The sequence below is a fragment of the Stylophora pistillata genome, chromosome 12, assembly GCF_964205215.1.
Source record: "Stylophora pistillata chromosome 12, jaStyPist1.2, whole genome shotgun sequence".
NCBI classification, from domain to species: Eukaryota; Metazoa; Cnidaria; class Anthozoa; order Scleractinia; family Pocilloporidae; genus Stylophora; species Stylophora pistillata.
In genome coordinates this window covers 3,700,040-3,724,272 of record NC_142530.1, presented here as the reverse complement: position 1 = coordinate 3,724,272, position 24,233 = coordinate 3,700,040, and the positions used below count along the sequence as shown (strand labels likewise).

Below are 24,233 nucleotides of genomic sequence, written 5' to 3'. Positions count from 1 at the left end.
TCGGATTCGGAAGCCACATCGCTCAACTCCAAAACTCAACTCGCAAACGAGACCTCAAAAAAATAACAGCTCATACCTTTCTCCCATGGTGGTCACCAAAAGTGTCAGAAGGTCAAACAGAAATCAAACAAACGCCTCTATTCGTAATACAGTAAACGATAAAGTGACGGTAAACACGGTAAATATCAACGACCGCCAAACAAAGTGCCACTCGAAAAACTTAAAACTTTCAACTCCTCTAAAAGAAACTTGCACTCGTCAAAGAAAAATACTCCGCATGATTTTTTCGTGACATTTTAGCTTACATTATCTCAAAGCACGCGCGCGCACAAGCTCAGTAACCTCTTCATAACCCTCTTTTCAATTTCTCATGCCACAGGAGGGTTAACCTGCACTCATCATAACTGCAATACAGGAAGTTATGATGAGTGGAAAGTATCCTCAGTGAAATTACTTCGTCGCCCCTATCCCATGACTAAGAACTAGTGAAAGTATAAACTTTTAGAAGGATTCTACTTACAGGTAGGATAGTCTTCTGTTGTTCTGGAACATTCCTGAGGATAATTTCTGCAACTTGTTGTTGGACAGGTCCCTGGAGAGTAAATCAAAATACAAGGCAGTTAGAAAATAGAAAAATCTTGTCCCCTCACAATCTAATTCTGGAACAGACATGGAGCAATAAAAAAAAAACAATCAGATGCTCGGACGTTAGGGGGGAAAGTAGCTTGCCGGAGAAAACTCGCCAAGGGAAAGGTACAAAGAGTCTTGGATCACAATGCTTTCCTCTTAAATGTACCATGCCCTGGTGTTACAAAATCCTCAGTATTATCCCTCTGATTAACTCCAAATCTTACTCTAACTCCAACTAGCTTCAAAACATTTCGACCACAAATCCGATGGCAAGTAATGACTATTATCAAAAAGCTGCGCGCTCATATTCTCCTCTGATTGTATTTTCTTTATCTTGAAAGTAGGCCAAAACGTGCTTGAATGACAAACTTCGAATTACGTTTAAATCGATAACTAGTCGAAATGCAGAGGCGACACCCTGAACAAACATCCAATTAAGCCCGACAAAACTAAAAATGAATCAGAAGAAACCCGACCAGATTCGTTTAGCAATCACGAGAGTTGGAACAGAACCATATCACACGAGTCGACACGAGTCACAAGAGGCATAACGAGTGTCTTAGGATAGTCCGCCAATTTGAAAGCTGTAAAGGGCTTGGTAAGGTTTACAATAAGTCTGTTGATAACCCTAATGACATTGCTAACATCTTTAACAACTTCTTTGCTAATATTGGTAAGACTACGGAGAAGGAAATCCCTCGGGGAAGTCATAGCCCTTATTCTACCTTAGGGGTAACTACTCAGGATCAATTTTTTTATCCCCCGTCACTTCAAATGAAATTTGGACTTTTATTGGCAAGATGGATGCTAGCAAGTCTTCTCACCCATACAGTCTACCTGTTACTATTTTGAAAACTATTAGGGACTATATATCCGAGCCTCTTGCAATTTTAGTCAATGATTCCTTTGTTAGTGGTAACTTTCCAGAGAAATTAAAATTAGCGAGGATTACTTCTGTTTTTTAAGAAGGGCGCAAGATTTAACATAGACAATTATAGACCAATTGCTGTTATTTCTAACTTTAGTAAATTATTTGAAAAAAGCTATGTACCATCGCCTCTACAGTTATTTGGAAGAATTAAAAATACTTTATCCACTTCAGTTTGGTTTCAGAGAAAAATGTTCGACTACCCATGCTCTTAGTTCTATCACTGAATGTATTCGGCAGTCCATTGATTATAACGAATTTGGTTGTGGTATATTTATAGACCTGAAAAAACCATTTGATACTGTTAATCATACAATCCTATTAACTAAGCTTAACCACTATGGAATAAGAAGTGTCGTGCTTGATTGGTTTAAATCTTACTTATTACATAGAGAACAATTTGTAAATGTCAATGGTCATAATTCACCTTCATTACCTGTGACTTGTGGTGTCCCACAAGGAGTCTATTTTAGGCCCCTTTTATTCCTATTATATGTAAATGATTTGCCCAATACTTCTAGCTTACTAACATTTCCATCTATTTGCTGATGATACTACCATTTATTTCTCAAGCAAAAACCCTAGTCACCTTGAGACAACTCTAAATCGTGAACTAAAATCTGTTGCTGAATGGATGCAATCTAATCGATTAGCACTTAGTATTTCTAAAGCTAACTTTATTCCTTTTCATTCCAGTAAAATTAAACCTAATCAGTCATTAAGAATTAAAATTGATGACGTACTTGTTAAACACGTTGACTCCACTAAATACCTAGGCATAACATTTTATTCTAACTCAACATGGAAAAGTCATATTAATGAGCTTTGTTTGAAACTATCCAAAACTGCAGGTATATTGTCAAAAGTGAGACACTTTGTCAACCATGATATTCTTGCCATGCTCTATTACTCCCTTATCTATCCATTCCTCACTTATGGCGTCCATGTCTGGGGTTTAACCTTTCCCTTATTCCTAACACAGTTACTTGTTATCCAAAAAAAGCAATCAGAATATATCTTTCTCTGAACCAAAATCCCATTCTGAGCCTCTGTTTAAATCTTTCAATCTCCTTAAACTCAGTGATGTTACTGAAGTACTCTTAGAGTATCGGGCTGAGTCACAAGATCCACATCCTCAACTTTTAGGTCTCGGCAATCTGAACTCCACTTTGGTCGACAGTTAAGGGCTGGAAAAGATTCATTAAGCCAGCTCCTCCACACTCGTCAAATAATTAATGTCCTGAACCTTTCGCCATCGTTGACACGGATGCATAGCAGTGGTTTCAACGGCCTCAGGAGCGAAGTGTCCCCCCATTTACCCAAGCAAGAAGTGGTTATGTGTCAATGGAACATCGACCTGAACTCTGATAAGTCAACGGACTGGAATTAAGGAGGGACTCCACCCTAGCGACCACGGTGATCATCTCCTAGTCATTCACGTCTCCTTCTCCCTCAACGGCGTAAGTAGCTTTCTTAGCAGTTTTCGCCATTACTTCATGGGCTCCTCAAAAGTGTGGAGCAGCTGGTGGATTCAATCTGCATGTCACTCCAAGCTCTACTGTCTTCCTATGAAGATGTTTTTCGTCTAACTAACTGCCAATTTTTTTAACTTACCCACTGCGCCTACGAAATTTGCATCTCTATCGCTTGTCACTTGTTTAACAACTCCACAACGACTGGTTAAACGAGCAAAGGCGTTTGAGAGCGTGTCGGCATCTAGTCCCCCAGGCCACATCTAAATGCACTGCTCGTCTTTCCAAGCAAGTAAAAAGGCACAGCCACCTTTTCTGTCGTGGTTGTCTACGTCCTTGAACCGTATAGTAAGAACCTGCAAAATCTACGGCTGTTTGAGCGAAGGTTCTGAAGCAGAAACGGAGCCTCTTTTGCAGGAGTGGGGACATAATCTGACAAGCTGACTTGTTTCGTCTTCTCTTACATTCATTACATTCATGATCCCACTCGCGAATCTCCTCGCGTGCGGCGATGATCCAAAATCTCTCACTCAACTGGCAAAGAGTGAAGTGTACTCCAGCTGCATGATTCCCTCTCTGATGACAATGCTTCACAATAAGTTTCGTCACCCAGTGTCAAAGAGGCAGAATAATTGGAAATCTGGTATCATATGGAAGAAAACCTGCGAACTTTAATTGACCATCACTACGGATAACTCCATCGTCATTATGCACGGATTACGCTTTATTAACTGGCTTTTCTCTTATTTCGACTTCCCTGAACTCAAAGCTGTGTACTCGTCACGGAAAGCTTCGCCTTGCTCCAGACGTACACTTCTCTTTCAGCATCCTTTATTTCTTCGGGCAACAGTTCCATACTTTCATTCCTGGGGTCTCTGTAACGCATGTTTTGTGGCACTCTTCTCACTCCCACGTGTACTTGAACCAAATGCGTCTAACTGGAAAACCGTTTCGGATCTAGTCTCCACTCTTCTAGTGTGTTGTTGTGTTTCGGTGCGGTTCCTTTCTGGAAGTTACACGTCATAAGGGTTCTATAGGCATTCATGTCTTCTTTAGTCTTCGAGTTTCTCATCTCTTGCATTTCACTAGGTCTATCCTGGACTTTCATCTTTGACTACCTGTCGGAAGTCTTTGCCGCGTCCTCGAATCCACCATAGAACATCTCTACCCTCAGAGTAAAACGTCACGCTCTGCATTGGTACATCTAAGGCCGTCAGTAACGACTGTGTTAAGCGCAGGCCAAAAATCGCATCATGAGTTCCAGTTTGGGTATTGTCAACGGGTTCAATGGCGCCACTTTACTTTTTGCTGCAATCAGGCGACTTGTTACATTATCGTTATCGTATCGGATAAAGACTGCTGCACCGTAGGCATCTTGAGAGGCATCGATAAAAGTCGCAATGTGCTTTGACTTGACAGGCTCTGCAGGGGCGTAGCCAGGATTTTTCAAAGGGGGGCTCACAGAGGCTACTCACCACTTACACCGCTGCTCTCCCGCGTATATCGGCGGGCTCAGTCGTATTCTCGCGGCATAAAGGCCTATATTAACTAAATACAAGAGCCGTTGACGAAAATACTTTACAAGAAAAAAAATTAAAAAAGTGTGCTTTTCAACAATGGCTTTTACGGCCAAGATATTGTCATGGCTTTAACTCCACCTAAATATTGTAATTTGTTTGCTCTAAAGAAGGCCTACCAAGGGGGGGGTCACGGGTACCCCAGGACCCCCCTGGCTACGCCCTTGCTCTGGACATAGCAGACACCGGGGAATCTTCACCTCGTGCGGAATTTTCAATTGCTCAAACCAAGCTCCGATTTGGTTTGCTCTTTCATCTTGAACTTCATCGTCCCAGTCGTAGCCTCGCATCCACAATTCCTGAAGTAGAATTTTCGTTACTATAACGTACGAGCATACGAATCCCAGCGGGTCAAAAATCGTTGCTACTTTGCGCAGGACGTTTCGCTTTGTTGTCTGAAATTCTAGGGAACCTGGAGAAGCGGCAACAGTAAACACGTCTTCAGTAATGTTAATAACGATCTCTGTGGCGCGTTCTTCTGATGGAATCGCTTCAACAACTACCGATGAATTAGGGATCCACTTCCTGGCTTGTACGCCGGCGACTCCCCATAGTGCCTTCAATTGATGGTATAGCTCCAATCCTTTATCATTGCTTTAAAGATAGTCAATAGAACCGTCCATATAGGTGAAATTAAAGACAGTCCCAGCGGCAAGGGGATAACAGGTCTTGGTTTTATCGAGCGTTTTCGTGCGCAACAAACTCCATAGGCGCGGAATTATTTCCATAAACTACACGCTAAAACTCGAATACGTCTGGCTCTCGATTAGGGTCAAGATCTCTCCACAACAGTCGGAAGTGGGATCGGTCCTGCTCCTTAATCTCTATCTGGAGATACATTTCTTTGATGTCGCAGGCGATGCCAATCGGGTTTCGACGAAAACGGACAAGGCCATTGAAATGATCTTGTAGTAATTTCGGCCCGGGATGGATCATGTCATTTAATTAAGGAAGTACCATTACATTTAGCGGCACAATCAAATACGATTCGCACCTTTATTGTCGATTTATCCATTCTCACGACCGGAAAATGCGGCAAATACGTTATATTAGCTGACAGTTGTTCGTTTAATCCCAGCGGGTTAAACATCATTACTACTTTACGCAGGACGTTTCCCTTTGTTGTCTGAAATTCCGGGGAAACTGGAGAAGCGGCAAAGGTAAACACGTCTTCAGTACTGTTCCACGGAATTCCCCCCAGTGTCTTCGTTATCGGGTCTTGACCGCTATTAATCACTATCTCCGTGGCGTGTTCTTGTGATGGAATCGCTCCCATAACTTTCGGTGAATTAGAGATCCACTTCGTGGCTTGCATACTGGCGACTCCTCATAGTGCCTTCAATTGATGGTATAGCTCCACTCGTTCATCATCGCTACCAAGACTGTCAATAGAATCTTCCGTAAAGGTTAACTTAAATGTTTTTTTTTTCTTCGAGCGCTTTCCTGTGAAACAACCTACGACCCCATAGGAGCAGAGTTCTTTCCAAAAACTACACCCGTAAACCCGAATACGTCTGGCTCTCGGTTAGCGTCAAGATCTCTCCTCAACAGACGGAAGTGGGATCGTTCCTGCTCTTTAATCTATATCTGGGGGTACATTTCTTTGATATCCCAGGCGATGCCAGCAGGGTTTCGACGAAAACGAACAAGGACGTTGAAAATATCTCGTAGTAATTTCGACCCGGGATGAATCATGTCATTTAAGGAAGTACCATTACATTTACGGGCACAGTCAGACACCACTCGCACTTTGTTGTCGATTTTTCTTTTGTCGCCACCGAAAAATGCGGCAAATACCATACGTAAGCTGGCAGCTGTTCGTTTAAGGGAACCTTTCGTAAATATCCTTTAGCAACATAGGCCTGGATGGTTGCTTGATATTCTTCGGCCACGTGGCTGTTCTTCTTCAAATTTCTTTTGGTGCTTCGTATGCGAGAAAGTACCATAGGTTTAGTGTCAGGGATATCGGGTTTATTTCTTTCCAAGGAACGGCTACAAGATATCTTCTATTTTTGTACTTGAAGGAATCTTTCCCTTTGCTTTCTTCCTCGGTGAGTACCAGTCTCTCATCGCGGTCTGTGCCAGACTTCTCAATTTCCCAGAACATCTTTAAGCTGTTGTCGACATCACAACAGGATTCTTTTCTCTCGCTCCAATTAGGCTCTTGGTAAACAAGGAACGAATAACTTAACGCGAGATCATGTTCTCGCGGTTTCGCTTTCATCGGCTGCACCAATACTACTCCAGTCAAGTGGTCCGAAGCGGGTGATAGGTCCACCATGTTTCTCTCGGAGATCAACATGCCAATAATGGAGTTCAGCGTTATCAATGCCAATCAAATGATCAACAAGTCCATCCATCATTTGCGGGCTTGGGAAAACTGCATTGGGTAAGGTGAGGCCGTTTATTCTGAGGTTTGTTCTAGTTCACAGCTCTGTAACTTCTTCCAACTTTCTGAGTTTATGTTTTCACCCTAATTTCCTTTGAAAACTGCCATCTACTCTTTAAATTTGAATTTTTAATGGCATGGACTGAAACGTTTCGAGGATGTCGTTGAGAACATGAACTTGAAATTTTTCGAAAGGTTCTGCCAGTCCCAGTACCCTAGTAACATCTTCAGTTAGGAAAGTTTTGGTCAACGCGTCCTCTAGGATTGCGTTTAGTTTTATTTTTCTACCATTGGTCTTCATCCCCGCAGGGACAGCTCGTAACGAATGAGGTTCAGTCGGCGTTCCTTCATCACAGCTGGTCGGGGTCAAAGCGGGTGCCCTCTCCCGTGGAACATCTGGGTTTTTCTCATTGTCAACATAAGGCAACGTTGTCCCCGGTTCAGTTTCTGACAAAACTTCCCCTCCATGAAGAAGACCTGAGGGCCATTTGGGCAATCTTTCCCCCATGATCAGAGGCTAGGCAACGGAAACACAGCCTTCTTTCTTTTGCGATCCTCCAGCAGTCATCCACTCCTCCCTCGCCAAACTCCTTGCAATATCACACCCCGTGATCGAAATTGTGACAGAGAGAACATGGAAGCTTCACACCACGCGTCTCTTTCCCTATTGCAACAGTATGTAAATTTCGCATCCTGCTCCGATTCTGGTATTTCGGTACTTTCGGTAGTTTGACGTGCTCGACAGGTTTAGACTTAATCCCGTTCACCGCTGCTTCTATTCCGAATCTAACTTCGACAGTCACCCATTACTTGAAAGCTATGAATGATCTTTGTCTGGCGTATTCCTTTAAACAGCGACTGTAATTCTCTAGCTGACGATCAGGCAAATTTTTTACCAGCAGGCCGTGAAGAGTTCCATCTCGTAACTCATCGTCTCCTCCTTCGGCTTGTAACTTTACCACTAATTCTAACAAGGTCAGCAAATTTTTCAAACGCGTGGATGTCGTTGCTTCTTATCAACGGCGCCTGTTTTAGTGTATCCAAGTAGGCTCGTAGCGGCTGGCGCGTATCTCCACAAGTCGTCTTTAATACTTCTTTTGCCTCCTCGTATTCGTGGGCGGTGACTGCAAGACCACAGATGGCTTCCAAAGCGTTCCCTGTAAGGCATTGTCATAGCCTTGCTATATTCAAATGTACTGCCTCCGTTATCTCGCCTACGAGACTTGTAAAAATGGCCCAAACATCTTCAAACTTTCTTTTGTCGAACATCTTCAAACTTTCTTTTGTCGAACGTCGGAACTGTTAACGGCTTCAAATATCGATTTCGGTCTTCGTGGCTGTCGTAACTTTCGTTCAGCTGATCTTCTCGGGCCGACTGCCTGTAGCGATCCACTGCGTTCTTGCTTAACGGCCGGTTCATATTTACGGTTTTGGACGCGCGGACTTTGATCGCATTTTTTCCCGCTTCAATCGTTCTTTGTAGGTCTCTTTTGATCGTTTCGAACTCTTCAAATATTTCTTTTTTCCCAGCTTCTTCTTCGACTTCGACATAGAACGCGATCAGTTCCTCTGAAATTTCCTGTGCGTCCTCTAGGGCTGCCCACATCTGTTCAATCGCACTTTCTATGTCCGTTATTTCGGAATCTTTTACGCATAGTCTTTCCAACTCATGTCTGAGTTTTGTCAGTTTTGTATTTGCGCTACGTCTCCTTCTCTTAATCTCTCGACTCCATTCAGGCCAGTTTTGTCGTTTTCCTCCGCGGTAACTTCGATAACATCGCTATCCTCGGATTCGGAAGCCACATCGCTCAACTCCAAAACTCAACTCGCAAACGAGACCTCAAAAAAATAACAGCTCATACCTTTCTCCCATGGTGGTCGCCAAAAGTGTCAGGAGGTAAAACAGAAATCAAACAAACGGCTCTATTCGTAATACAGTAAACGGTAAAGTGACGGTAAACACGATAAATATCAACGACCGCCAAACAAAGTGCCACTCGAAAAACTCAAAACTCTCAACTCCTCTAAAAGAAACTTGCACTCGTCAAAAAAAAAATACTCCGCATGATTTGTTCATGACATTTTAGCTTACATTATCTCAAAGCACGCGCGCGCACAAGCTCAGTAACCTCTTCATAACCCTCTTTTCAATTTCTCATGCCACAGGAGGGTTAACCTGCACTCATCATAACTGCAATACAGGAAGTTATGATTAGTGCAAAGTATCCTCAGTGAAATTACTACGTCGCCCCTATCCCATGACTAAGAACTAGTGAAAGTATAAACTTTTAGAAGGATTCTACTTACAGGTAGGATAGTCTTCTGTTGTTCTGGAACATTCCTGAGGATAATTTCTGCAACTTGTTGTTGGACAGGTCCCTGGAGAGTAAATCAAAATACAAGGCAGTTAGAAAATAGAAAAATCTTGTCCCCTCACAATCTAATTCTGGAACAGACATGGAGCAATAAAAAAAAACAATCAGATGCTCGGACGTTAGGGGGGAAAGTAGCTTGCCGGAGAAAACTCGCCAAGGGAAAGGTACAAAGAGTCTTGGATCGCAATGCTTTCCTCTTAAATGTACCATGCCCTGGTGTTACAAAGTCTTCAGTATTATCCCTTTGATTAACTCCAAATCTTACTCTAACTCCAACTAGCTTCAAAACATTTCGGCCACAAATCCGATGGCAAGTAATGACTATTATCAAAAAGCTGCGCGCTCATATTCTCCTCTGATTGTATTTTCCTTATCTTGAAAGTAGGCCAAAACGTGCTTGAATGACAAACTTCGAATTACGTTTAAATCGATAACTAGTCGAAATGCAGAGGCGACACCCTGAACAAACATCCAATTAAGCCCGACAAAACTAAAAATGAATCAGAAGAAACCCGACCAGATTCGTTTAGCAATCACGAGAGTTGGAACAGAACCAGATCACACGAGTCGACACGAGTCACAAGAGGCATAACGAGTGTCTTAAGATAGTCCGCCAATTTGAAAGCTGTAAAGGGCTTGGTAAGGTTTACAATAAGTCTTTTGATAACACTAATGACATTGCTAACATCTTTAACAACTTCTTTGCTAATATTGGTAAGACTACGGAGAAGGAAATCCCTCGGGGAAGTCATAGCCCTTATTCTACCTTAGGGGTAACTACTCAGGATCAATTTTTTTATCCCCTGTCACTTCAAATGAAATTTGGACTTTTATTGGCAAGATGGATGCTAGCAAGTCTTCCGACCCATACAGTCTACCTGTTACTATTTTGAAAACTATTAGAGACTATATATCCGAGCCTCTTGCATTTTTAGTCAATAATTCCTTTGTTAGTGGTAATTTTCCTGAGAAATTAAAATTAGCGAGGATTTCTCCTGTTTTTTAAGAAGTTCTCAAGATTTAACATGGACAATTATAGACCAATTTCTGTTATTTCTAATTTAGTAAATTATTTGAAAAAAGTTATGTACCATCGCCTTTACAGTTATTTGGAAGAATTAAAAATACTTTATCCACTTCAGTTTGGTCTCAGAGAAAAATATTCGACTACTCATGCTCTTATTTCTATCACTGAATGTATTCGACAGTCCATTGATAATAACAAATTTGGTTGTAAAATATGTATAGACGTGAAAAACGCATTTGATACTGTTAATCATACAATACTATTAACTAAGCTTAACCACTATGGAATAAGTAGTGTCGTGCTTGACTGGTTTAAATCTTACTTATTCCAAGAGAACAATTTGTAAATGTCAATGGTCATAATTCACCTCCATTACCTGTGACTTGTGGTGTCCCACAAGGAGTCTATTTTAGGACCCCTTTTATTCCTATTATATGTAATGATTGCCCAATACTTCTAGCTTACTAACATTTTCATCTATTTGCTAATGATGCTACCATTTATTTTTCAAGCAAAAACCCTAGTCACCTTGAGACAACTCTAAATCGTGAACTAAAATCTGTTGCTGAATGGAAGAAATCTGATCGATTAGCACTTAGTATTTCTAAAACTAACTTTATTTTTTTTCATTCCAGTAAAATTAAACCTAATCAGTCATTAAGAATTAAAATTGATGATGTACTTGTTAGACACGTTGACTCCACTAAGTACCTAGGCATAACATTTGATTCTAACTTAACATGGAAAAGTCATGTTAACGAGCTTTGTTTGAAACTATCCTAAACTGTAGGTATATTGTCAAAAGTGACACACTTTGTCAACCAAGAAATTCTTGCCATGCTCTATTACTCCCTTATCTATCCATTCCTCACTGATGGCGTCCATGTCTGGGGTTTAAACTTTCCCTTATTTCTAACACAATTATTTGTTATCCAAAAAAAACAATCATAATATATCTTTCTCTGAACCAAAATCTTATTCTGAGCCTCTGTTTAAATCTTTCAATCTTCTTAAACTCAGTGATGTTACTGAAGTACAGATTCTCTCTTTTGTTTATTAGTGGTCACATAGACTGTTACCCCCTTGTTTCAGTAAATATTTCAAATCTACATCTTCTCTTCATTCCTATTCAACGAGGCAATCATGTAACAGAAACCTTTATGTAGCCTCAGTTAATACCACTCAATATGGCCTACGGTCCCTAAAATTCACTGGCCCTCGCCTTTGGAATTCCTTACCTACAAGTATAACTAATATAATTCAAATTTTCTTAGAATGTTTCGTAAAACCTTAAAGAACTCTATACTTAATTGTTACTCTTTTTAATTATCTACCTTAGTGCATGAAGTAATACTTTTTATACAAAAAAATTATTCTTAATTTTTCCCTTAACTGTGTCTGATAATTAGGGGTCATCCACTAGGTCATCCATTCTCTGCTATTTGGATGATCCTAACTCTACCTATTTTATTGCTAAATTTTTTTCCTTATTCCTTTGCTGCACTTTGTTTAGTTACTATGTAAATTTAACCTACAAATCTTGTAAAACCGAGCTGAGTTAATTAAAATTAAATCACGAACCTACCGACACCATAACATGGTGCCTACAGCCTATCTAGAAGGAAGGCGGAAAAATGGAAAGGCATTGACTGTTACTGAAAATTTTTTAGGGTGTCTCTCTCGCAAATGTGATTTGTTATCATCGATGTTTGGTTTTAAATACTAGTAGCAATTTGACGAAGTATTCAAAAAGCGGCTAAATCTTCAGTGTTCATCTCTTCTTCAAGGTTTTGATCAACGGCCGCCAATTTTCTAGCCTCTATTTTCTTTTTCGACATTAAAAATCCTGAATGTATAGCTAAACAAAACAAGCACGTCATTTGTAATAAACACCACGGCCGGTCAAGTTTTGCTAATCGATTCATCTTTTTCTGACAAGTCACCTATGAAAGAGAACTTTTCAAAGTTTGTCATATTTATCGCTGAATTGACGCTGCAATTATGGGGAAGCGGTGTCTTAGACTTATAACTTTGTAAGTGGATCCTCATTTTACACTATTCATAGACCAGTTTTAATTGGTTCTCTCTAGATTCTCAAATTATTGAAAGTTTTCACAAATTAAAGATATTTGCCTGATATTTGCGCAAAGCGTTTGATGTAATTAACCACGAGATATTACTCTCAAAGCTAAAAAATGCTGGTGTAACTAAAATTACACATAAGTGGTTTGAAAGTTATCTAGAACACTGTTAACAGTATGTTGTCTGTAAGGGCTCGAGCTCAGATATTCTGAACTTATGTTATGGAATGCCGCAGGATTCTGTATTTAGACCATCCCTTTTCTCAATACATTATGACCGTGTGAAATCAGCTATAGAATTTTCTAAATGTACGCTTTACGCTGACGACACAGAAATTCACTCAAGCGACCCAAGCGCTATTCACGCCGCGAATTGTGTTCATAAAAACCTGAAGAATGTTAGTGATTGGCTGACACAGAACCAAATGGTACCACATCCTGGCAAATCTGTGGCAATGAAGATTGGTTCACGTCCTGCTTTACGACGATCAGAGGACATCGACATCCGCTTTGACGATCACCATCTTAAGGAAGTTAGCACAGTTAAGTACTTGGGTATCCACATGGATAGTGCAATCACATGGATGCAACATCAGGATTATATCTGTAAAAAGATATATCTAAAGCTTGGCCTGCTTAACAGACGAACGTCAGCCAGTGTCCACTAGGCAGAATGGGTCGAAATCTGGTATCATATGATAGAAAACCTGCGAACTTTAATCGACCATCACTGTGAATAACTCCATAGTCGTCGATGCATGGGTTGCGCTTTATCAACTGGCTTTTCTTTGACATCGACTTCCCTTAATTCAAAGCTGTGTATTCCTTACAGAGAGCTCCGCGTTGGGCCAAATCCACTATTTCTCCCTCAGAATCCTTTATTTCTTCGGGCAACAGTTCCATACTTTCCTTCCTGTTGTCTCTGTAACAGATGTTTTGTTATACTCCTCTCACTTTCACGTGTACTCGAACCAAACGCGTCCAACTGCAAAACCGTTTCGGATCTAGTCTCCACCCTTCTAGTGTGTTGTTGTGTTTCGGTGCGGTTCCTTTCTGGAGATTACACGTCATAAGGGTTGCATAGGCATTTACGTCTTCTTTTTTCTTCGACTTTCTCATCCCTGGCATTTCACTGGGTTTATCCAAGACTTTCATCTTTGACCACTTACTGAAATCATCTGTCAGCCAGCTAGGGTCATTCCACCACAAGGAACACTCGGTTAACTCTGAGGGCGTGGCCCCTCTTGTGCATAAATCGGCTGGATTCTCTTCAGTAGAGACATGCTGCCACTGCGACGGTTCAGTGAACATCTCTATTTCACCAATTCGGTTGGCTTCGAACGGTCGGAAGTCTTTGCCGCGTCCTCGAATCCACCATAAAACATCTCTACTGTCAGAGTAAAACGTCTTCATCGGTACTTCTAAGGCCGTCAGCAACAACTGTGTTAAGCGCAGGCCCAAAGTCGCATCATGAGTTCCAGTCTGGGTACTGTCACCGGGTTCAATGGTGCCACTTTACTCTTTGCTGCAATCAGACGAATGATTACATAATCGTTATCATATCGGATATAGACTGCTGCAGCATAGGCTTGTTGAGAGGCATCGACAAAAGTCACAATGTGTTTTGACTTGACAGGCTCTAGACATCCCAGACACCGGGGAATCTTCACCTCGTGAAGACTTTTCAATTGCTCGAACCAAACCCCGATTTAGTTTGCTATTTCATCTTGAACTTCGTCGTCCCAGTCCTAGCCTCGCAACCACAGTTCCTGAAGTAGAATTTTCGCCACAATAACGTAAGGGCGTACGAATCGCAGCGAATCAAAAATCGTTGCTACTTTGCCCAGGACGTTTCGCTTTGTTGTCTGAAATTACGGGGAAACTGGAGAAGCGGCAACGATAAACAAGTCTTCAGTACTGTTCCACGAAATTCCCAGTGTGTTCGTTATCAGGTCTTGACCGCTGTCAATCACGATCTTTGTGGCGTGTTCTTCTGATGGAATCCCTTCAATAACTTTCGGTAAATTAGAGATCCACTTCCTCGCTTGCATGCCGGCGACTCCCCATAGAGACTTCAACTGACGGTATAGGTCCACTGCTTCATCATCGCTTTCAAGACGGTCAATAGAATCGTCTATATGGTGAACTTAAAGACGGTCTCGACTGCAAGTGGATAACAGTCCTGGTTTCTTCGATCATTTTCCTGCTCAACAAACTCCATAGGGGCGGAATTATTTCAAAAACTACACGCTTAAAATCGAATACGTCTGTCCCTCGGTTAGGGTCAAGATCTCTCAATAACAGTCGGAAGTGGGATCGGTCCGGCTCCTCAATCTCTATCTGGAGATACATTTCTTTGAGTTCGCAGGCGATGCTAACAAGGTTTCGAAAAAAACGGACAAGGACGTTGAAAAGACCTTGTAGTAATTTCGGCCCGGGATGACTCGTGTCACTTAAGAAAGTACCATTACATTTAGTGGCACAATCAAATACGATTCACACTTTTGTTGTCGATTTATCCATTCTCACGACCGGAGAATACGGCCAATATCATACGTTAGCTGGCAGCTGTTCGTTTGAGGGAACCTTTCGTAAATATCCTTTATCAACATAGGCCTGGAAGGTTGCTTGATATTCTTCGGCGACACGGTTGTTCTTCTTCAAATTTCTTTTGGTGCTTCGTAAGCGAGACATTGCATAGGTCTGGCGTCAGGGAGATCGGGTTTGTTTTCTTTCCAAGGAACGGCTACACGATATCTACCATTTTGTACTTGAGGGAATCTTTCACTTTGCTTAAAGCTAGTCTTTCTTCTTCAGTGAGTACGAGTCTGTCATCGCAGTCTGTGCCAGACTTCTCAATTGTGCGGAACTTCTGTAAGCTGTTGTCGATATCGCAACAGGATTCTTTTTTCTCACTCCAATTAGGCTCACTAATGTATAAGAAACTAATAACGGGATCCACCCAAGTAGACAGAGGTGGTCGATAGGTCCACCATGTTTCCCTTGAAGATCAGCATGTAAATAATGGAGTTCAGCGTTATCATTATCAATAAAGATTTAGAAATGCAAAGACTAGCAAAAACTAATGATAAAAACCGACGTTTCGGTGTCATCATGACGCCATTGTCAAGGAGAAGTAAAAATAAAGTTTGTGGCAAGGTTTGTGACCGAAGTGTGGGCGCTGTTGAGGTCAAATTCACCATGGAGGTGGAGAAGAACAGCAAGCTTCCTTTCCTTGGCACCGAACTACTCAACCATGCACCTCGGATTGAAACCAAGGTATATGTGAAACCAACAAACATGGGCCTACTATTACACTACCAAAGCCACGTAGACAATCGCTACAAACGGAGCTTGCTGAAAACTATGCTGGATCGCGCACACCTATTATCTTCCTCCTGGGCCCATTTCTCTGATGAGTGTGATCGCCTAAAGAACATTTTCGCACGGCTTAAATACCCGGAACGCCTGGTAAATTCTACCATTAACACCTTCTTACAATCAAGAATTGTTGGTACGCAGCCCACACTGAAGCCCAAAGAACCAATATCGATTGTTCGTGTGGTCATACCTTTCAAAGATCAGGAATCAACAAATTATGTTAAGAAAGAGCTCAAGAATCTTAGCATGAAGGTGCAGACAACTGTCCAGCCAGTATTTGTTAGCCGCAAACTTGGCCAAGATCTTAAAGTACGAGAAATCAAGCCACAGATTGTCAACCAACAACGCGTCGTTTATCAATTTCAATGTGACCTGTGTGATGCGGGTTATGTGGGCTATACACGCGGACACTTACACACACGCGTGGATGGACATAAACGAAAGGCATCTTCAATATATAAACACTACCACGAACGGCACAGCGAAGTCCCGAAAGACCTACTGAAACGTTTTAGCATTCTGAAAAAGTGTAGTAACAAGTTCGATTGTTTGGTGAACGAAATGCTTTTCATCAGAGACTTAAAACCCACTCTGAACGTGCAAAGCGATTCAATTCGTGCAAAAGTATTTGTTTAATTAGCTCGTAACATATTTATGCTAATTTAGTGTTACACCTTGCCACAAACTTTATTTTTACTTCTCCTTGACAATGGCGTCATGATGACACCGAAACGTCGGTTTTTATCGTTAGTTTTTGCTAGTCTTTTATTTTTTTTCAGCATAAAAAATCCTTAATATATTGTAAAACAGAGCAGGCTTATTATTTGTAATAAACACCGCGGCTGGTCAGGATTTGCTAATCAATACATTACTGCTGTATTGACGCTGCATTTATGGGGAGGCAGTGTCTTAGAACGAAACTTGGTAAGTGGATCCTCATTTCACAATATTCTTATATAGCTTTTAATTGGTCCTCTCTAGACTATCAAGTTATAATAATTTTTTTTAATAAAACAAATTTGCCTTATAATATATTTCGAAATTGTTAAATCTAGACAGTTTGCAATATTTCCATTTGAAAAAGGCAATGTTAAGGAAGACGAATGTTCTTGTAGAACCTTACGAAAAAGCAAGCACGACCTAAAGGTGAACATTAAGTAACAACAAACAATTTATCCCAAACTTATAAGCAGTATTCTTTCAAATTTTCCCTATTTTGAGATACATGTGTGAGACGATTTAGTTGAGATACACTGCATTGCTGGGTCTGTTTCAAGCGTGAATGTTAGGCGGATGTTTTGATAGTCAGACTGTCTCCGTCTGGCTTTAATTTTCTGGCCCAATTGGTTCTTACTTACAGTTTGTACAGCCCGTCCAACCCACTGAACACTCCTGAGGTTAAGTTCTTTAATTGATTATTGGACAAGTACCTACGACGAACATATCATCAAACAAAATGTTAGGTTTGAGCTGTAAGATAATCTTTCGAATAATAACATATTACCAGCTATGATAAAAATGCCTTGGCTTCTCGTTTTTAAAGCTTGATTGGCTCAACGCAAAAAGATATTCCTCGATCAGATCCGAAAAGAGGTTAAGTTCGTGAATGTCTTATAGAATTCTCTCTGCAACTTGAACGCAAAGATATCATATTGAAGAGCTATCACTTGATTGGACATCACAAGACCTCTATCAATTCTCCTGACGCACGAGACCGCAAAAGAAAATCACAGTTTTTCCTGTATACAAATCTTTCTCTATCCCCAGAGAGATATAGTAGGAGAAGCTGCTAATGGTGTTAGTGCAGTAAACCGTTCGTAACACGACTCAAAAAGTCATAAATGTAAGCTGTCACGTCTGTATGGGCTAGATTAAAGGTCATTAGTTCATTGCACCATAGCGTGATCCAATGATCTATATACTCTGTACACCAGTCTAATTGATGGAAGTTGCTAGAAATTGCCACAACTAATTAACTTTTTCAGTTTGATGGTCAGTTGTATGAGCAAACGGATGGAGTTGCTATGGGCTCCCCCGTTGGTCCCCTAATGACGAACGTCTTCATGCGCCACCTTGAAGAGAAACTCACACGCGATGGCTTGATGCCTCATTTGTACAGCAGATACGTTGATGATACTCTTGCAAGATTGTCAAATACTGATGCTGCCACTAAGTTTCTTACTACCCTGAATGGCCTACATCCCAGTTTACTGTTCACGATGGAGCTTCCTGTTCATGATAGGATTCCTTTCATCGGCATTGATATCATCAAGAATGGAACAAAACTGGAAACTCAAGTCTATAGAAAGCCAACTAATATTGGCTTGCTTTTACATTTCCACAGTCATACTGACAAACGCTATAAAGACTCTTCTTTAAAGACAATGTTACATCGCGCTTATGCGCTATCCTCCACAATAGAGGCTTTTAATAAAGAATGCGCCAAATTGCGCTCCATTTTTAGCCGTCTTGATTACCATTGTAGTCTTATAGATTCTGTTACTTCCAATTTTGTTTCTCGTAAACCTTCTGTAGGCACAGCGGAGAGAAATGCTGACGAGAGCAACATAGTCAGAATTTATCTGCCATTCAAAGATCAGGTTTCAGCTAGTTCTGTTCGGAGACAGCTGTGTGATCTCAGTAGTAAGATTGGCCTCGATTTGCAGCCAGGTTTTGTAAGCAAGAAATTAGAAGAAGACCGAAAGCCTAAAGAACCCAAGCCGTCAATTGTTAATTAGCGATGCGTTGTTTATCATTTTGTATGTGATCTGTGCGACACAGACAATGTCGGCTATAAGGCCCGACACCTTTTTCAACGTGTCGCTGAACACAAAAAGTCGGCAATTGGCAAGCATTTCCATGAAGCGCATGGTAGGAGGGATCCTTTGAATGATAGTCATTTTAAGATTCTGAGAAAGTGTCAAGGCAAATTTGATTGTTTAGTGTTTGAAATGCTTTATATTAAGAAATTCAAACCTAATCTGAACGTGCAAACGGACTCCATACGTGCTAAACTTTTTGTTTAACCCGCAAATTATTTTCTCTTATTGTTCGTTTTTAGTATTCATAGAACTTATTTTTATACATTCTTTACTTGATAATGACGTTATGTTAACCTCGAAACGTCGTCGATTTTAGCTTTCTATAGCTTTTTATCGTTTTTAAAGTTTACAATGTTATCAAGCAATGTTTTGTCGCAAGTTTTTATCGTCAAATGTTATTCCAAGTCACTTCTTCTACATATACATCAAGAAGGTCAGGGAAAATACTAACTTAAAAGCCGACAAAGTCTCTTACGAGTTCCTGTTTTCTCCTGCAGATATTTCACTCTTCAATTTCTCATGACAAATGTAACAAGTAGATAACGAAATATGAGAATCAACGCTTCTTTCAAAACCGACGTACATAACGTTATTTAGCATGGGTCGGTCCATATTGAAAAAAAAAATGTGCACGAAGTCTTGAGTACTGCCCGAGGGTATAGGCCTTGTTCTAAACTTAATTGATTTAGGGCTGTAATAACGACAAGATTCTCCATAAATTGAACAGTACTTAACAAGTAGATGGTAGAGTAAACAGAAGTAATTCAAATTAAACAGAGATGCTTCACAGAAACAATTTATTTGCGTAATGATAAGAATGATTTAAAAGGCTTCCAAACAAACTTGTGTGCGTATATCCAGCCTTGTTTCTTTAAAAAAATAACATAAGTGGCAAAAGAAATTTTAAATAGACACAAGTGAATTTAATGCAGCTTTTTCTCATTGAATTTCTTCACTTTCTACTGTGTAATTTCCGGTAGAAATGTCCACATTATACGGATTTAAAACGTAAAAACTTACCGAAAGGGCATTTGTAGTAGAACTTAATACTTCGCTTACAGTTTTACAATGAACAAATTCTTTTGGAGAATTCACATTCTCATGAAACGAAAGTCTCATCGATCAACTCAATTGTAAACAAATACTTGATGTGTTAACTTTCTGAGCTACCCTGTAAGGCATTGTCGTATCCTTGCCATTTTCAAATGTACTGTTGACTCGTCTACGAGACTTCTTAAAAGGGTCCAAACATCTTCAAACTTTCTTTTGTCACCATTGAACGTCGGAACTGTTAACGGCTTCAAATATCTATTTCTGTCGTGGTTGTCGTGACTTTCGTTCAGCTGATTTTCTCTGGCCGATTGCTCGTAGCGATCTGCTGTGTTCTCGCTTAAGGGCTTCTTCATATTCACGGTTTTAGACGCGCGGACTTTCATTGCATTTTGTCCCGTTTAAATCGTTCTTTTTACCTCTCTTTCGATCATAACGGACTCTTCAAACGCTTCTTTTTTCTTAGCTTTTTCTTCGACTTCGACATACAACGCGGTCATTTCCTCTAACATTTCTTTTTCGTCCTCTAGGGCTGCCCAAAGCTGTTCAATCACACTTTTTATGTCCCTTATTTCATGTCTGAGTTTTGTCACTTTTGCCTTTGCAGTACGTTTCCTTCTCTTAATCTGTGTCAACAGAACGTCCTTTTGCTTCTGTTTGCCGACTCCACTCGGTCCAGTTCTGTCGTTTTTCTTGGTAACCTCGGTAAAATCGCTATCCTCGGATTCAGAAACCTTAGCGCTCAACTCCAAACCTCAACTCACAAAAAAAACCTTAAAAAAGATAAAAGCTCATACCTTTCTCCCATCGTGGTCGCCAAAAATGTTAGGAGGCGAAACGGAAATCAAACAAACACGTCTATTGGTGGAAGGCAGTAGGCGAAAAAATGGAAAGGCATTGACTGTTACTGAAACTTTTTTAGGGTGTTTTTCTAGCAAATGCGACTTGTTACCATGGATGTTTGGTTTTAAATACTTGTAACAATTCGACGAAGTATTTAAGAAGTGGCTAAATCTCAAATGTTCAACTCTTCTTCAAGGTTTTGATCAACGGCCGTAAATTGTCTAGCTTCTATTGTCTTTTTCAGCATAAAAAGTCCTGAATGTATTGTAAAATAAAATAGACTCATTATTTGTAATAAACACCACGGCCGGTCAAGTTTTGCTAATCAATACATCTTTCTGAAAATTCACCTCTGAAAGAGAACTTTTCAAAGTTTGTCATCTTTATTGCTGTATTGACGCTACATTTATGGGGAAGCAGTGTCTTAGACCTACAACCTGGTAATTGGATCCTTAGTCATTTCACATTATTTATATACCAGTTTTGATTGGTTCTCTCTATCTTCTCAAATTATGGAGAATTTTCACAAATGAAACATATTTGCCCGATAATACATTTCACAAATGTTAAGTCCAAACAGTTTGCAAAATTTCAATATGTGATAGGTAATGCGAGGAACACTAAAACATTCACGAAAAAAGCAAACACCTCTTAGAAGTGAACAATGAACAATTTATCCCAAACTTATAAGCAGTACTCTTTCAAACTTGTTCCCATTTTGACAAATATGTATGAGAAAACTTTATCAAAATACACTGCATTGCCAAGCCTGTTACAAGCGCGAGTATTAGGTAGATGTTTTACAAGTCAGGCTGTCTCAGTCTGGCTTTAATTTTTCTCCAACGATCTCAACCCACTGAAAACTCCTGAGGTTAAGTCCTCTAAGTGATTACTGGACAAGTGTCTGTGACGAACAGATCATCACAACAAAATGGCAGCTTTGAGCTGTTAGATAATGTTTCGAATAATTATTAATTTTCAGCTATAATAAAAAATGCCTTTGGTTCTCGTTTTAAAAGCTTGACTGGCTTGACGCAAACGATACTTCTTTGATCGGATCCGAAAACCGGTTACTAGTATAGATGTCTCATAAAAATCTTTCTGCAGATTGATCGTAAAACATCGTATTGAAAAGCTATCACCAAACCGGACATCACAAGACTTCCATCGATTTTCTTGACGCACGAGACCGAAAGAGACAACCATAGTTTTTCCTGTATAGAAATTCTTCTCCATCCTTAAAGAAATCAAGTGGGAGGGATTCTTAACGGTGTTAATGCAATAAACGTACCGCTCCTAATGCCACTCAAAAAGTCATACATATAAACTGTCATATCCTTTAAGTATGACCTCCCTTAAACTGGTTAGTTCATTCCTGCTTAAAGTGAGGTTGACCCACTGACCTATTAATTGTGCAGACCAGTCAAATTGAATTTTAAAAGCTTTTCGTATCCAAAGTGCTCAATTTTGTGTCATCCGCTTGCATGTGTTTACAATAACATCCACCCCATTTGCGGGAAGGTATCTTGCCGGCCGTGAAATATCAAAGGAAAAACTATTTACTCAGAGTATGACCCACTCTAAAAAGTTCAATATTTCACCATAAAATGAAGTTAACCCAGTTATGATTATAAAATTTGCCACATTAAAAGTGCTCGAGATTTTGTTATCCGGTTTGACTAGGAAAGTTTTGTTCAACGCGTCCTCTAGGATTGCGTTTATTTTTATTTTTCTACCATTGGCCTTCGTCCACGTAGGGACAGCTCGTAACGAATAAGGTTCAGTCGGCGTTCCTTCATTACCGCTAATCGGGGTCACAGCGGGCGCCCCTCCCGTGGAACATCTGGGCGTCTCTCAACGTCAACATAAGGCTACGTTGTCTTCGGTACAGTTTCTAACAAAACTTGACCTCCATGAAGAAGACTTGAGGCCATTTTGGGCAATCTTTCCCCCATGATCAGAGGCTACGTAACGGAAACACAGCTTTCTTTCTTTTGCGATCTTCCAGCGGTCATCCACTCCTCTGTCGCCAAACTCCTTGCAATACCACACCCCGTGATCGAAACTGTGACAGAGAGAACATGGAGGTTTCACACCACCCGTCTCTTTCTCTATTGCAACCGTATCTAAACTTCGCATCCTGCTCCGATTCTGGTATTTCTGTACTTTCGGTGGTTTGACGTGCTGGAAAGGTTTCGATTTAATCCCGTTCACCGCTAATTCTATTCCGAATCTGACTATGACTGTCAACCAGTCTTTGAAAGCTATGAATGATCTTTGTCTGGCGCATTTCTTTGACCAGCGACTGTAATTCTCTAGCTGACGATCAGGCAATTTTTTTACCAGCACGCTGTAAAGAGTTCCATCTCGTCACTCATCGTCACTTCCTTCGGCTTGTAAATTTACCACTAATTCTAAAAAGGTCAGCAAATTTCTAAAGCGCGTGGATGTCGTTGCTTCTTATCAACGGCGCCTGTTCTAGTTGATCCAAGTAGGCTCGCAGAAGCCGGCGCGTACCTCCACAAGTCATCTTTAATACGTCTTTTGCCTCCTCGTATTCGTGGGCGGTGACTACAAGACCACGCATGGCTTCCAAAGCGTTTCCTGTAAGGCATTGCCATAGCCTTGCTATATTCAAATGTACTGGCTCCGTTAACTTGCCTACGAGACTTGTCAAAAGAGCCCAAACATCTTCAAACTTTCTTTTGTCACCATTGAACGTCGGAGCTGTTAACGGTTTCAAATATCGGTTTCGGTCCTCGTGGCTGTCTTGACTTTCATTCAGCTGATCTTCTCGGACTGACTGCTTGTAGCGTTCTGCTACGTTCTTGCTGAATGGCCGGTGTATATTTACGGTTTTGGACGCGCGGACTTTGATCAGAGTTTTTCATGCATAGTCTTTCCAACTCATGTCTAAGTTTTGTCAGTTTTATATCTGCGCCACGCCTCCTTCTCTTAATCTCTCGACTTCATTCGGTCCAGTTTTGTCGTTTTTGTCCGCGGTAACTTCGGTAACATCGCTCTCCTCGGATTCGGAAGCCACATCACTCAACTCCAAAACTCAACTCGCAAACGAGACCTCAAAGAAATAACAGCTCATACCTTTCTCCCATGGTGGTCGCCAAAAGTGTCAGGAGGCCAAACAGAAATCAAACAAACGCCTCTATTCGTAATACAGTAAACGGTAAAGTGACGGTAAACACGGTAAATATCAACGACCACCAAACAAAGTGCCACTCGAAAAACTTAAAACTTTCAACTCCTCCAAAAGAAAATACTCCGCATGATTTGTTCATGACATTTTAGCTCACGTTATCTCAAAGCACGCGCGCGCACAAGCTCAGTAACCTCTTCCTAACGCTCTTTTCAATTTCTCATGCCCCAGGAGGGTTAACCTGCACTCATCATAATTGCAATACAGGCAGTTATGATGAGTGCAAAGTATCCTCAGTGAAATTACTTCGTCGCCCCTATCCCATGACTAAGAACTAGTGAAAGTATAAACTTTTAGAAGGATTCTACTTACAGGTAGGATAGTATTCCGTTGATCTGGAACACTCCTGAGGATAATTTCTGCAACTTGTTCTTGGACAGGTCCCTGAAGAGTAAATCAAAATACAAGGCAGTTAGAAAATAGAAAAATCTTGTCCCCTCACAA

The 24,233-nt window shown here is 40.7% G+C and overlaps 3 protein-coding genes, 1 long non-coding RNA gene and 2 pseudogenes across 4 annotated transcripts in view; 2 read left to right on the top strand and 4 right to left on the bottom strand.

The window, feature by feature from the left end:
- LOC148718438 (uncharacterized) overlaps positions 1–837 on the bottom strand; it is a 59,646-nt gene extending 58,809 nt beyond the window's left edge. The window contains exon 1 of the mRNA XM_088741780.1: positions 521–837. Within this exon, the coding sequence (XP_088597906.1) occupies positions 521–672 (152 nt within the window). The 5' untranslated portion in view covers positions 673–837. The remainder of the gene's footprint in view (positions 1–520) is intronic.
- Positions 1–24,233, bottom strand: part of LOC111346274 (follicle-stimulating hormone receptor-like) — a 228,914-nt gene that overhangs the window by 62,002 nt on the left and 142,679 nt on the right. The gene's annotated exons all lie outside the window — the stretch shown is intronic.
- Positions 5,009–5,622, bottom strand: LOC148718437 (uncharacterized; annotated as a pseudogene).
- Positions 15,669–16,556, top strand: LOC148718436 (uncharacterized). Its single transcript, XM_088741627.1, has one exon. The coding sequence runs from the start codon at positions 15,681–15,683 to the stop codon at positions 16,494–16,496; it is 816 nt and encodes a 271-aa protein (XP_088597753.1). The 5' UTR covers positions 15,669–15,680; the 3' UTR covers positions 16,497–16,556.
- LOC148718435 (uncharacterized) lies at positions 17,909–19,093 on the top strand (annotated as a pseudogene).
- The window catches only part of LOC148718427 (uncharacterized), a 186,078-nt gene continuing 185,919 nt past the window's right edge, over positions 24,075–24,233 (bottom strand). Inside the window, exon 3 of the long non-coding RNA XR_015994251.1 lies at positions 24,075–24,173. This is a non-coding gene — a long non-coding RNA (uncharacterized LOC148718427). The remainder of the gene's footprint in view (positions 24,174–24,233) is intronic.